This window comes from Oncorhynchus clarkii, chromosome 11, assembly GCF_045791955.1.
Source record: "Oncorhynchus clarkii lewisi isolate Uvic-CL-2024 chromosome 11, UVic_Ocla_1.0, whole genome shotgun sequence".
Classification (NCBI taxonomy): domain Eukaryota; kingdom Metazoa; phylum Chordata; class Actinopteri; order Salmoniformes; family Salmonidae; genus Oncorhynchus; species Oncorhynchus clarkii.
Window position 1 is genome coordinate 33,000,609 of NC_092157.1, and position 14,338 is coordinate 33,014,946.

Here is a 14,338-nt window from a genome sequence, read left to right on the forward strand (position 1 = left end):
CAGCTACTGAACTAGACCGCTGCGAAGGTGCTTGGCAGTCGTCGGGGATATAAATCAAATTCCGGATATGCTCAGGTGCATGTTGGAAAGAAAGCTCTGGGCCAGATGTTTATCATAGCAGAGCTGGCCTGGATGCCTTTTTTTGTTGTGCTGCTGCTCATTGAAAGTCATTTCACAGCGGCATGCAGATGATATGTGTGATGTCCGCAGCAGGTGAAATAAGCTGCTTTACCCTCTGTGTGTGTGTGGGGGGAGGTTCAGTCAGTAGCTCTGTGTGGACCAGGCAGACCAGGTGAACTCCTGTTATGAGTCTGACTGGAGAACCTAATACTCTTGCATGTAATGTACTTCCTTAATCTCTTTATCTCGTTTCATCTGCTACAACCAAAGTGTGTGTGTGTGTGTGTGTGTACGCGCGTTCGCTCGTCTCTTGTGTGTTTGTGTGTGTTTTCCTTTCGTATGACTAAGGCAACAAAAGGTATCTTCTTTCTGCCTAATTTCTCAGCTCGTCTTACGGGCGACCGTCCGCCCTCCTTCTCGACATTCCAATTGAGGAGATATTTTCTTTGGCATGACGCATTGCAGAAAATCCCCCAAATTATGCTTGTCATGCAGCTTGATTCCTGCCTCCCGCCTCCCCCTGACAGCCACAGCACAGCTAAATGGTTTACGCGTTTGATGAGCTGGAAGGATGCCACGCCTCTGATCTCACATTGCTAAGGCGACCGGGGGGGGGGGGGGGCATTCGTGTGTCCTAACAGTCAATCATTACGGATATCATACCCATCTAACCAACTTAACAGGGATGGCTGGTGCATCGCAATGCCCTCTCAGCTACTATGCACTCTCTGAGAGAGGAGCGAGGGGGCCGAGGGGGAGGGGAGAGGGAGCAAGGGAGGGAGGGATGACTGGGCCAGGTAGGTGAGAAAGGGAGAGAGAAGGGAAAGCGAGGGAGAGGGCCAATGGGCTCCAGACTGTGGGGAAAGTCAAATGAGGCCCATTCCAGATAGAGCTGTAGGGCTGGGAGCAGAACAGAGCAATGGAGAGGAACTGTAGATGTTTGTTTATCCCTCCCTCCCACACAACACTGCATGGCACTCAGCATACTCAGTACTACAGGGCTACTGCTGCTCCAACCTCCAGCCTCCTCCATCTCTCTCTCTCTGACTCACAGCCAGACAGGAGGGGAGGAGAGGAGGTGCACCAGTCAGAGGACAGGGCTTTTTACAGCTTGATGAACAGGCGTTAAGAGGACTTACAACCGTGTTATTGCCAGCTCATCCCCTGTAGGTGCTGATCTTGGGTCAATTTGGCATTTTACCCCGCTAATGGTTAAGGTTAGGATTGGAGGATGGGAAGCTGATCCTAGATCCGTACCTAGGGGATCCTCTGAACCTTTGACTGATGACATTCGGTTCCTTCTCAATCTGTGGCTTTGCAAAACAAAGAAATGATAAGGGGGGGGATCCACGGTGAGTATTTTTTTTCTTCTGTTATTATCCGTCACTGAAACTATGTGAGGTACATCAAAGCGTGACGGAGGAGGACTGAAGGGCCTGAAGGGCCTGGCTGGGTGTGACGCTCTCCACACGACCTCGCCGGCACACAGGTGTTGCTCCCCGCTAATCCCAGAAGCAACAGACACGGTGTGTCTGAATGAGCCAGGCTGCGAGGAACACCAACCCTAGCAGCCCTCCACCCCGCCACTGGAATGAAAAGGAGACCAGATTGAAAGGTGGCTTAATGAGAAAGCTGCCACACGCCCACCCACCTGTCACTTTAACATGTTAATATCTTCCCAAAATGGCAGAAACGTAACACTGAAGAGTTGACCTTTCCCATGACATGGACACATGCATTACACAACCCCTCCCACTCCACTATTAATAAATGGCATCAGATGCTGTGTGCTAATTCGCTGAGAGAGAGGGCTCTACTGAGACCGTTGCAGAAAAAGGTGTGAAACTATACTTTCCTTTTTAGTTTCTCTTTCTTTGCCGTGTGTGTGTGTGTGTGTGTGTTTGTGCAAAGTGACCTGTACAAGTGTGTTTTTGTCAGTATTAATGCAGCTGGAGCTAGCTCCTAGATATTGACGACCGGTGCCGTTTTTTAACTTGACAGAAGTGCAACCCTCTGTACAACGTGTCCCTGTGCTGCTGTGCCATAGCATGGATCTTTCCAACAGAGAGCATGCGTCCCAAATGGCATCCTGTTCCCTTTTCTAGCGCTCCACTTTTGAACAGGGCCAATGGGGCCTGGCTCAAAAGTAGTGCACTGTATAGGGAATACCGGGTGCCGTTTGGGACGCGGGCCTACGTCTTCCTCTGCTGCGAGTCGCTCCAACACAGAGCAAGCAGGTCACTGATCCTCTTTTGGATTGAAGTGAAAAGTAGTTCATGTAAACAGCTAGGGTGCCAAGTCTTACAAAAGCAAATGTTTATCACTCAAACAAAACACAGATGCCGAGACTATTGGCGTAATATATAGATGTCTCTTTTCCCCGCACGAACTTCAATTGGGCAGGGCAGAAAACATCTGGCGTGTTTGCCGAAGCGTTTTTTAATTTATTTTTATTTGTTATTGGCATGCATTCACGTTCTCCACTTTTTACCGTAAGCACTTCTGTGCCTTGCTGCTTGTCTCAACACCTGTTTGCATATGGTGTGATGGACAGTGATTTGAAAAGGGAGTCTTTTCTCTCTTTCATCTCTTTCCATCCATTACTGAGCCGGTTGGAGTCTGTGTTGAAAGGGAAACTTCGACTTGTGCCGAGTTTTAGGTAGGCTAGTGGTTAAGAGTGTTGGACAAGTAACTGAAAGGTTGCTGGTTCGAATCCCAGGGCCGAGTGAAAATCTGTTAGGTGAAAATCTGTTGATGTGCCCATGAGCAAGGCACTTAACCCTAATTGCTCCTGTAAGTCACTCTGGATAAGAGCGTCTGCTAAATGACTAACCTGTAATGTAAATGTTTTAACTTTTCTTTCTGTAATCACATACTTACAGATTACAGAACCTAGCTAAGTTTTTAACTTTTGTCATATAAAATCATTATATTCAGGATTTATTGGCACTGTTAAAAAAACAAACAATTTTGGTGTTCTTCTGATGACACATAGACAAATGAGAGATCCTCTTTTTGAATGTTGATTTGATTTGTGGTCTAGCCTTTTGGCCTCTGGAACACATACCACTGCAGAATGGGGTTGAATTGAGCCCACTGCTATTTCAGCACACTCTGTCTCCTCCTATATTTCCTCTCCTTGTCTCCTTTCCTGTCCTGGTCTCTATCCACAATAAATCAAGAGGAGTGCGACTGCCCCCCTTCCTTAACAAGACAACAACAACAAAACCCCCTCTTCCTCTGTCATTCCAGGATCGGGGGCTTGGGAACACCTCGCTGTCCACGTTTGGACTGGTCCAGGCTGTCGTCGACATCATCCTCATGTTGTATCCTTTCAATGATCCCTCTGCTCTGGGGCCATATGAAGTGTCTGAGTAGGAGTTACCGATCTAGGATCAAGTCCTCTGTCCATGTATTATTTTTTTATTGGGATAAAAAAAAATGCAAGACTGATCCTATTTCAGCAGTCCTACTCTGTGACATTTGATACATATGGCCCTTGCTCCATGGTGATACGAATTACATTCCCAGGGCCAGTGGTGTTTACTTACTTAAGACCTTGCTTAGTCTGACATTTTCCGGGACATTCTGTTGTGTTTCGTCACATTCTTCCTTGGTGAAAAGGTGCCAACTGGCCACTTAAAATGTCAACAAATGTCCGAATCAAGACGCTTTGGATTTCTTGTCCTTGATTCCGCACCAGCTACTTGATGGTATCCTCAGTTGTCGGCTTCTACAGCTTGCGAGTGTTTGAAGGCCTCACTCCCAGGAAAGACGACACGACCATGACAACGGTAAATGCACACACACAGCGGTGATGATATATTGAGACCTTGTGTTTCATCCTCTTCATCCCCCTGCCTCCAGTCCTCCGTCTGAATGGTTCAGTTCATCTCGCACCCAATATTTGTTTGTGAGTTGCGTAAACATGGACGTTGCGTAAACAAGCGCTTCTTTTCTTGTACATCAGTGGGGGGTGGGTGGGGGTGGTTGTATGTGTGTGGGGGGGGGGGGGGGGGGCTGGTTGTGTGCTCTGTTTGGCTCACGGGGGCAGCCATTCACTTAGTAATGAGCGGGGGGAACGGTGAGGCTTGTTAACGAGCCATGGCGACTCAGTGAAAGGACTTGAAAGCCACAAAAGAGCAGAATCTGGTAATGAGCATCTTCAGAACTACTAATTGCACAATATGTGTGGAATCCATTTACTGTGAAGAGGTGTGTGCGCGTGCACATCTGTGTGTGTGTGTGTGTGTGTGTGTACACACAGTGTCTTGTTAAGGTAATCACGCCCTCAGTTCTCACACTCAATGGTTTCATCATGGCCTATCTATATGTTAATGGTTTTCATCAGTTAAGGTTCTATACCTGCTGACTCTAACTCTCTGCGACTCCCTCCATGTAGATCATTGGTTGCTGTGTGTCCATCCTGGTGCTGAGTTCAGCCCTGCCAGTCATGTCCAGAACACTTGGTGAGTCTCTCCTAGCTTTTATCCATATTTTATAATTTTCTGTCCCAAATGGCACTCTATTCCCTATGAGCCCTGGTCAAAGTAGTGTACTACATAGGGAATATGGTGCCATTTTAGATGCTACCTTTGTGAAATTCATAGATGTCAAAATCAATCTATTGGATTGAACATTTAGTAGATGGAATGAATAGGTGAGCACTGATGTTCGGTGAACATTTCGGGAGTGCTTTTGTGAGAAACTAATTGGAGGGCAGAGATGGAGGGAGGCAAGGTGAATCCCCCCCCCACTCACAGACCGTTAAGGTTAACAAGTTAAATTCCTTCATAGTTTGCCATAGCGATTTAAGAAGAGAATGGAGCAAGAGTGGGAGAAAATGACATGATAGCAGCGGCATAACAATGGCACTAATAAACACGCAGGGAGCAGACACAGCTGTTCAAATAGCACCATCGCCTGTGTGTGTGTGTGTGTGTGTGTGTGTGTGTGTGTGTGTGTGTGTGTGTGTGTGTGTGTGTGTGTGTGTGTGTGTGTGTGTGTGTGTGTGTGTGTGTGTGTGTGTGTGTGTGTGTTGGCTTACAGTGAGTCATAGAGAGCTTTACAAAATACCACAGGTTCTGCTCTGTGACACTGAATAGATGAAAAGGAATAAATGAATCCCCCCCCCCCTCAGCCAAAGGAGAAAGACGAGGGAGAGGGAGTGTGTATGCTTGTGTAATGTGTGTGTCAATGTTATAGGAGAGGTAAACTCTTTTAGTGTTACCGTTCTGCTATTTTGTGAAGATATTAACATGGCAAACATTGTGTGTGTGTGTGTGTGTGTAAACCAGAGAGCATGATTGATGTAGCAAAATAAGTCAGATTACTTGGGTTTCAACTGTTTGAAAAATAATTTAAAATACTTTACCTGTTTGTGCTTGCCTGGCTTAATAAACCAATAGAAAAGTCCCAAAACTGTAAACCCTGCCCATCTTGCACTCAAGCAAATGCTCAAAGTATTTGAACGCATGTCTGAGAGAAATAAACTGCACAGAGTTGAGGGGCTGTAGGAGATCCTGGGGCTAATGTTACCCGCTGCTTGTACAGTAGTCCTGTCGGCCATGTTTTATTTAAGCTTCTCTTGAAGGAGGGCCATGGGACCTGTAATGCTACTGAAATGGGAGTGCTCGTTTCTCAGTGGCAGAAACGTCGGGGTTAGTTAGGGTGCAGACAAGGGTAAAAGTCCAATGAACACATTTTATTTGGGGGGGCTAAAAGAGGCTAGGCTTTACAGGTGGACCAGTTATCGAAGTGTGTGTGTTTTGAAAGCCTCAGAGTGGTATAGGATGCGTCCCAAATGGCACCGTATTCCCTACATAGTGCACTACTTTAAACCATGGGGTACATTTTGGGGACCCCACCCCCATCGCTCCCACCGAGAAGTTATTTTTCTCCCCTGCATGTTTGCGTAAATTTCGTCTGCAGTGTCCCCAAAAAACACAGTAAGATACTGCAGCAGAGAGGACTTGGGTCACTACTGTCAGCCTGGCTGCTGTTCCTGGGATAATACACGGTGGCTGGGCTCTGCTCAAATGTAGTGCTCTATATAGGGTATAGGGTGCCATTTGGGATACACCCTATCAGAGTATAAACCATCTCAGAAAATGATCATTTATTACATAGATGCAATTCTAGATAGTCATTTATCGTTCCTTATCTGAAGTTGAATTAATACATAGGCCACCATTCTCGCAAATTAGTGGATGAATGATCAGAATGAATCAGCAAATGTAATCACCCACAACGGCTTCCATCTTACTTGGAATGGATTGTGAGACATGTTGGATATCACTTGGCCCACATACACACAGTGATACATAATGATACATTCTGCAAATGGTGATGAGAAAAACTGGCTGAAGTGAATCGGGTGATCGGAGGAAGACAGGTTCTTCTATGAGAGGTTACGTCATCTCTAGACACACAACATATAGGCAGCATCCCAAATGGCACCGTATTCCCTACAAAGTGCACTTCCTTTGACCAGAGCCCTATGGGCCCTTGGGACGTAAGCATAGTTTCCCCTTCTGCTAACGGAGCCATTCCAAAGGCCCCCAAAAACTTTACTTCCCAACAGCTCCAAAAACCAAACCAAGATCAAAATGTTTTGCATTAGAAATGAATTAGGCTTGACCGGTGTGGCAAGGTGTATTGACTGCCATCTCTCCAACCTCTCTGCCTCTCTTTTACAAGCAACTTGTTTCAAGGCCCTTGATGCTTGCCAACTGCTTAGAGGCTGTAAATACATCTTTCCAGACACCAAATTGATTGCCACGCAGCAGTTTCGCAGGCATTACCGAAGGGGGGGGGGGGGGGATCCAAGAACATTACCTCACACTGTGAGCTATGCCAGTTTATGAATTGCGAAATTTGATCAAGACCGCTGAAGTGACTGGTTGGTTCATGTATTGATATTGGGTAGGCTTGTCGTGGTTTTACTTCTAAAGGTGGGCTGCATGCACTGTTATTTAGTTCACACGGGTAGAGAACATTGAAAGCACAGGAATGAATGAGTTCCACTGCTTCGGACTATAAGAGTGAAGACTATTTACAACTGACGTGTTTTAATCCACCTCAGGGTAGGTTATCCTGTCACTTTTTTGAGTACATTTCTTTTGACGGCAGCAAAACCCTCGACTACTGAGATGAGTCTGGGTTTGCATCCCAAATGGCACCCTATTCCCTTGCGTAGTGCACTTCTTCTGGCCAGGGCTCTAGTCAAAAGTAGTGCACTATGTAGGGAATAAGGTGCCATTCGGGACCGAGATGTTATTGTACTGGCCGGGGCTGGTGGAACATTCTGGAAGGTTCTAGAAGAAGCAGCAGCCCATGGTAAATAAATAGGAAAACAATAGGGTGTTGACGCCTCTGCATGCAGCGTGTGATCTGCCATGACAGATGGTTTGAAATTGGAAAACCCGCTCAGGTCTGGCGGAGTCCCAGCGTGGCTGTGAAAGGCTCTGGCCCCACTAGAGAAACGAGGGATTAGCAACTCTGTTCCGTCTCTGTCAATGCTAGAGAGATGGATAGGTGGAGCAGTGGAGACAACCTCCCAATGCATTGAAACTGTTTGCAGCACGTCTCCACATTAGTTCCTCCTCAGTAACTGCAGAAGTGTGCGTAGCTAAATAGAGGACAGGATGAGGTGGCTACTGGGCCATATTGAAGTAGCTTTTGTGAAGTTCTGATGAATTTCCGACATTGTTTTGTTTACGATGTGTGTGATTCATACGAAGCATACTGAGCATACTGAGACAAGACATGGAGTGAATGGCTCTGACTGGCCTGAAACTGAGGATTCCCTCTCGCAGGGGGGAGGTCAGGCCCGCCAGCCATGAGTTGTACAAGCGGTCTCGGCAACATCGGAAACCTACAAGATTCTGCTTGTTTACTGTACTTCAGAACAGTTGACTCAGGTGTATGTGCAGGTGACTATGGTCCCATTGATACCCATGTTGCCTGGGGGTGTGGCTCATTTCTGTATTTTTTTTTGTTCCACTCGATTTTTGCACGCTAACAAATTGTCTATACAGTCCCACTAACAAAACACTTTCCTATGAAAGGAATATTAGTAATCTGCCAAATGTCAGACAATGAAGATGACTTTATCTCAGGAAGAGCGGCATTGGCCGCTAAATCATTTATATAAAGGGTTCGGCTATTTTGGTTTTATTTTCGTCCGTCCTGGATCCGGCAATGCCTGAGCATCTTAGTATACAGTGTACATCAAATGGTTTTTGGGTATAAGCGCTTCTTTCAATTTGGCCTTTCTTGCCTGTTGAAAGAGTCAGGCTATTGAAGAGACGCTTTTCAAAGTGCCTCAACTGCCGACAGAACAGACATTCTTAAATAGTTAATTCACTGAAGCAGTAGTGGAAAGGGAAGGGTTTGTGATTATTAACACAACTCTTGTCTTGCCAAAGGTGTTTGGAAAAAGGAACATGTAGACTTAGTGCCTGTCATTGGGAAATAATCCAAGCTCACTTTTTCTCTCCAGGTTTTTTGTAACATTTTTTTGTGCCCCATGTTTGTATCGATTGCTCTTGGTTTTCAGTCCACAGTGTCAGATCATGTAATGCTGCTGGTCACTGCCTCAATGGCAATCAGAGAATATTGATAGGCCTACATTACTTAGACCACAGGGGCTGCTGAGGGGCTCATAATAATGGCTGGAATGGAGTAAATGGAATGGTATCAAACCCAAGGAAACCATGTGTTTGAGTTCGTTATCGTTGCATCGATTCCGTTCCAGCCATTCCTATGAGGCCGTCCTGCCCAATTAAATTGCCACCAAACTCCCATGACTTAGATAATTCAACCAGGGGTTAGAGCTGGTGTCAGTGTTGTGAAATGATCCGTGCTTGAAGTAAAATAAAAACATAATAAACTATGGTCCGGTATTTCTAAATGATCATGATATAGTTATATTAATTGTTTTGTGTTATAATCCACTCAAATAGCAAAATATTGAATCTGCTGTTCTTTTATTTAACATCTTCACACTCTTCACAGGTATCACCAGGTTTGACCTTCTCGGAGACTTCGGCAGATTCAATTGGCTGGGAAACTTCTATATCGTCCTATCGTACAACTTGCTGTTTGCCGTGGTAACTACTCTCTGCCTAGTCCGGAAGTTTACCTCAGCGGTCCGAGAGGAACTCTTGAAAGCATTAGGTAACATTTTTATATTCATATACTTATGTTCATGTCAAACAAAGCTGAAATGACGTTATTACTGGTTCATTGAGTTACCGACATTCTTAAAGAATGCATTGCTATATACAATAATAAAGCCTTATCATAGATTACTACAGACAACGAGGACAATCTGAGAATATTGTTTTCAACAATTGATGAAAGCGCACTCTGTGCGTTTGAAATCCTCCACCAGTACAGTCTTTTAGATTTGAGTACTGCTTTTAATACCTTTGACTATAAGATATTGGTCAAACTGGCATTTAATATGGAGTTGGTCCCCCCTTTGCTGCTATAACAGCCACCTCTATTCTGGGAAGGCTTTCCACTATATGTTGGAACATTGCTGCGGGGACTTGCTTCCATTCAGCCACGAGCATTAGTAAGGTTGTGCATTAATGTTGGGCGTTTAGGCCTGGCTCGCAATCGGCGGTTTAATTCATCCCAAAGGTGTTCGATGGGGTTGAGGTTAGGGGTCTGTGCAGGCCAGTCAAGTTCTTCCACACCGACTTCCACACCGATCTCGACAAACCATTTCTGTATGGTATAATAATGCTAATATCGGTGTCATGACGTGAATGGGATTTGTTCCACAAATGCTAAAACTTTAGTGCCAGAGAAATTAAACCAAAGCATCTATTGCAGTCATACCTCATATATTGTAAGCAAACCCAATATGTAATTTTGTAATTTGGGTGAACTATCCCTTTAAAGCCAGGTAATCAAATTAAATTGTATTGGTCACATACACAAGTTTAGTAGATGTTATTGCAGGTGTAGTGAAATGCTTGTGTTTCTAGCTCCAACAGTGCAGTAATATCTAACAAGTTCACAACAATAGACACAATACACACAAATCTAAAGTAAAGGAATGGAATTAAGAATCTATAAATATTTGGATGAGCAATGTCGGAGCGGCATAGACTAATACACTTTAGAATAGAATACAGTATATACAGTGGGGCAAAAAAGTATTTAGTCAGCCACCAATTGTGCAAGTTCTCCCACTTAAAAAGTTGAGAGAGGCCTGTAATTTACATCATAGGTACACTTCAACTATGACAGACAAAATGAGAAAAAAATACCATAAAATCACATTGTAGGATTTTTAATGAATTTATTTGCAAATTATGGTGGAAAATAAGTATTTGGTCAATAACAAAAGTTTATCTCAATAGTTTGTTATATACCCTTTGTTGGCAATGACAGAGGTCATGGGCGGAGCACTCACCCTTGTGGGGCCCCTGTGTTGAGGATCAGCAAAGTGGTGGTGTTTCCTACCTTCACCACCTGGGGGTGGCCCGTCAGGAAGTCCAGGACCCAGCTTAATAATTAGCTTGGAGGGTACTATGGTGTTGAATGCTGATCTGTAGTCAATGAACAGCATTCTTACATAGGTATTCCTCTTGTCCAGATGGGATAGGGCAGTGTGCGGTGCGATGGCGATTGCATCGTCTGTGGATCTATTGGGGCGGTAAGCAAATTTGAAGTGGGTCTAGAGTGTCAGGTAAGGTAGAGGTGATATGTTCCTTGACTCTCAAAGCACTTCATGATGACAAGTGAGTGCTACAGGGCAATAGTCATTTAGTTCAGTTACCTTTGCCTTCTTGGGTACAGGAAACATGGTGGCCATCTTGAAGCATGTGGGGACAGCAGAGATATTGAATATGTCCGTAAACACTCCAGCCAGCTGGTCTGCACATGCTCTGAGGACGCGGATAGGAATGTCGTCTGGGCCGGCAGCCTTGCTGTTACGTGTGCTCCCTCTCCGTCCTCTAGGTCACCAGGCTGCTCGTTAGGCCGCACACCTGTCACCAGCGTTACGCGCAAAATTACACTCACCTGGACTCCATCACCTCCTTGATTACCTGCCCTTTGTATGTCACTCCCTTTGGTTTCTTCCCCAGTCGTCAATGTTCCTGTTTCTTGTCTGTGCGCTGTTCATGTTTCTTGTTTTGTTCATTTATTAATTAAATGTATTCACTCCCTGAACTTGCTTCCCGACTCTCAGCGTACATCGTTACACTTGCGAGGGTTAACACGCTTCAATGTCTTACTCAAGTCGGCCACGGAGAAGGAGAGCCCACAATCCTTGGGAGTGGCCGCGTCGGTGGCACTGTGTTTTCTGGAAAGCAGCTGAAAAAGGTGTTTTAGCTTATCTGGAAGCAAGACGTCGGGTGTCCGCGACGTGGCTGGTTTTCCCTTTGTAGTCCGTAATTGTCTGTAGATCCTGCCACATACATCTCGTGTCTGAGTTGTTGAATTGCGAGTCTACTTTGTCTCTGTACTGTTGTTTTGCCTGTTTGATTGCCTTACTGAGGGAATAACTACACCTTGCCATGGTTAAATGTGGTGGTTCGCGCTTTCAGTTTTGCGTGAATGCTGCCATGGTTTCTGGTTTGGGCAGGTTTTAATAGTCACAGTGGGTACAACATCTCCTATACATTTCCTGAAAAACTCAGTCACCTTTTCCATGTATTCGTTGATATTATTCTGCGGCCACCTGGAACATTTCCCAGTCCACACGATCAAAACAATCTTGAAGCATGGGATTCCGATTGGTCAGACCAGCGTTGAATAGTCCGTAGCACGAGTACTTCTTGTTTGAGATTCTGCCTATAGGAAGGGAGGAGCAAAATGGAGTTGTGATCAGATTTGCCGAAGGGAGGGCATTGGAGGGCTTTGTAGGCATTGCGAAAAGTTGAGTAGCAGTTGTCCGACGTTTTCTCTGAGTTAGTGCAACATATAGTGTGTTGGTAAACTTCAGTAGCGTTATTCTCAGATTAGTTTTGTTAAAATCCCCGGGCTACAATAAATGCGGCCTCAGGATAAGCGGTTTCCAGTTGGCATAGAGTCCAGTGTAGTTCTTTGAGAGCCGTCGTGGTATCGGCTTGAGGGGGAATATACACGGCTGTGACTATAACCGAAGACCATTATCTTGGGGGGTAATATTGTTGGTATTTGATTGAGGTGTTCTAGGTCGGGTGAACAAAAGGAATTGAGTTTCTGTATGTTATCACAATCACACCATGAGTAGTTAATTTTGAAACAAACACACCCGCCCTTCCTTTTCTGTCTGCGCGATGAACTGAGAACCCAACTGGCTGAACGGACTCAGACAGTATGTCCCGAGAGAGCTATGTTTCCATGAAACAGAGTATGTTACAATCCTTGATATATCTCTGGAAGGAGATCCTCGCCCTGAGCTCGTCTACTTTATTATACAGAGACTGAACATTAGCGAGTAATATATTCGGAAGCGCTGGGTGGTGTGCGCACCTCCTCAGTCGGACTAGGAGTTCGTTCCGAATACTACTTCTTTGCCTGCGGTGTTTTCGATCAGCCTCTGGAATCAGATAAATTGCCCTGGGGGGTATGAACAAAGGACCAATTCGGGAATGTCGTATTCCTGGTGGTAATGCTGGTGACTTACATACGGGTACGGGTATGTAATAACACAAAACTAATTCTGGGCTATTAATGTAAGAAATAACACATAAATAAACTAAATACACCAAAGTTGCTTTGGCGCTAGAAGCACGGCTGCCCTATCTATCGGCACCATCTCATCTCAAGGCTTTTCACCCAGTGCTGCCAACTCTCACGCATTGAGACACACACATTTGACCCTCTTCACACAACACACCTTTTATTTCTCACACATTGAAAAAAAACTACTGCTTTTCTTTTCTAATTAATCCACTCCATTCATTGTGTTTTCTTTTCAACTGTGCCTCCAAATCATTTTGAAATCAGAGCATATGCGCCTGCAATTCTATATCATGAGCATTGGGACCACGTCAGCTTCACTCGGGAGATCCATAATTTTCCTGCCGCATTGTGAACCGTAGCAGATTGAAGCTTGTGATTGGTTTAGTAAGGTTCCGGACCCAAGGAGATTGGATGTGTGTTTGTAAAGAAACTCCCCTCAAGATTAGAGTGGAGCAGGCAGCCCTGGCAGACTGGACAGGCACGTTCGTTCTCCGTTTAACAAAGTTCATGAACTCAATTGTCAAAACTGGAACTTGTAGCGTTATTCTGTATACAATTGTCAACAAATAAATTTGCTGTCACTCCTCTCCCACTCACAGAATGCTTCCTTTTGACAGCATGTGATAATGTCATCTACTACTAGTGATTGAATCCACCAATTGCAGCCCCAGGTCTATAGGCTACGTTATTCACCTCGTTTGGTCATTGGTATTTTATTTTTTATTTTACCTTTATTTAACCAGGCAAGTCAGTTAAGAACAAATTCTTATTTTCAATGACGGCCTGGGAACAGTGGGTTAACTGCCTGTTCAGGGGCAGAACGACAGATTTGTACCTTGTCAGCTCGGGGGTTTGAACTCGCAACCTTCCGGTTACTAGTCCAACGCTCTAACCACTAGGCCGCCCCACGGTAATTCAGCACTAGGTTCATTAGGCTGTAACAATGAAAAGGCAGCATTCAGCAGGAAGTTTGGTGGAGTGACCTGATACAACTGTATTATGAACCATATTTTGCCCAAACCGATTGTGAACCCAAATGTGTAACTGGTTCTAGTGGGAGGACAATAGATTAAAAGATCATTTGAGTTGGGTGTAGGGGAAGATTTAAGCGACGTCATCTTGTCTTCAGGAGATTTTATCTGTTTTAATTTATTTGGTCTTTCACAGTAGCTGATGTAAATCATTTTAACAATTCATATCTCCTATAATGGGCTAATATATAGACTAATTAGTGAGCTATGTGAAAATATGTAGAATTTCCGGAAATTAGCTTTAAAATGTTTTGTAGAACAGCAGACTAAAGACTGGGCATTCAGGTCAAAAAGCCAAGCTGCTTGGTTGCAGGTCTCTAAAGTGCAACAAAATATTTTGCTGTGTGACCAGGAATTTCATTTTTGGACCACTGTGCGACTATGAAAAATATATCCCAGATAATAATTGTTGTAATGAAAAGGTTTCGCTGTGTGGTTGTTTCCGAGTGCACTAGAGCACTATACGCTTTTTGTATGTATGGCACTTTTCTGGG

At 44.7% G+C, this 14,338-nt stretch overlaps 1 protein-coding gene across 2 annotated transcripts in view; it reads left to right on the forward strand.

The window, feature by feature from the left end:
* LOC139420445 (limb region 1 protein homolog) overlaps positions 1 to 14,338 on the forward strand; it is a 142,073-nt gene that overhangs the window by 42,638 nt on the left and 85,097 nt on the right. For both annotated transcript variants that reach the window (XM_071170585.1, XM_071170586.1), the window contains 4 exons: positions 3,373 to 3,446; positions 3,824 to 3,914; positions 4,523 to 4,589; positions 9,139 to 9,300. In XM_071170585.1, the coding sequence (XP_071026686.1) occupies positions 3,373 to 3,446; positions 3,824 to 3,914; positions 4,523 to 4,589; positions 9,139 to 9,300 (394 nt within the window). The remainder of the gene's footprint in view (positions 1 to 3,372; positions 3,447 to 3,823; positions 3,915 to 4,522; positions 4,590 to 9,138; positions 9,301 to 14,338) is intronic.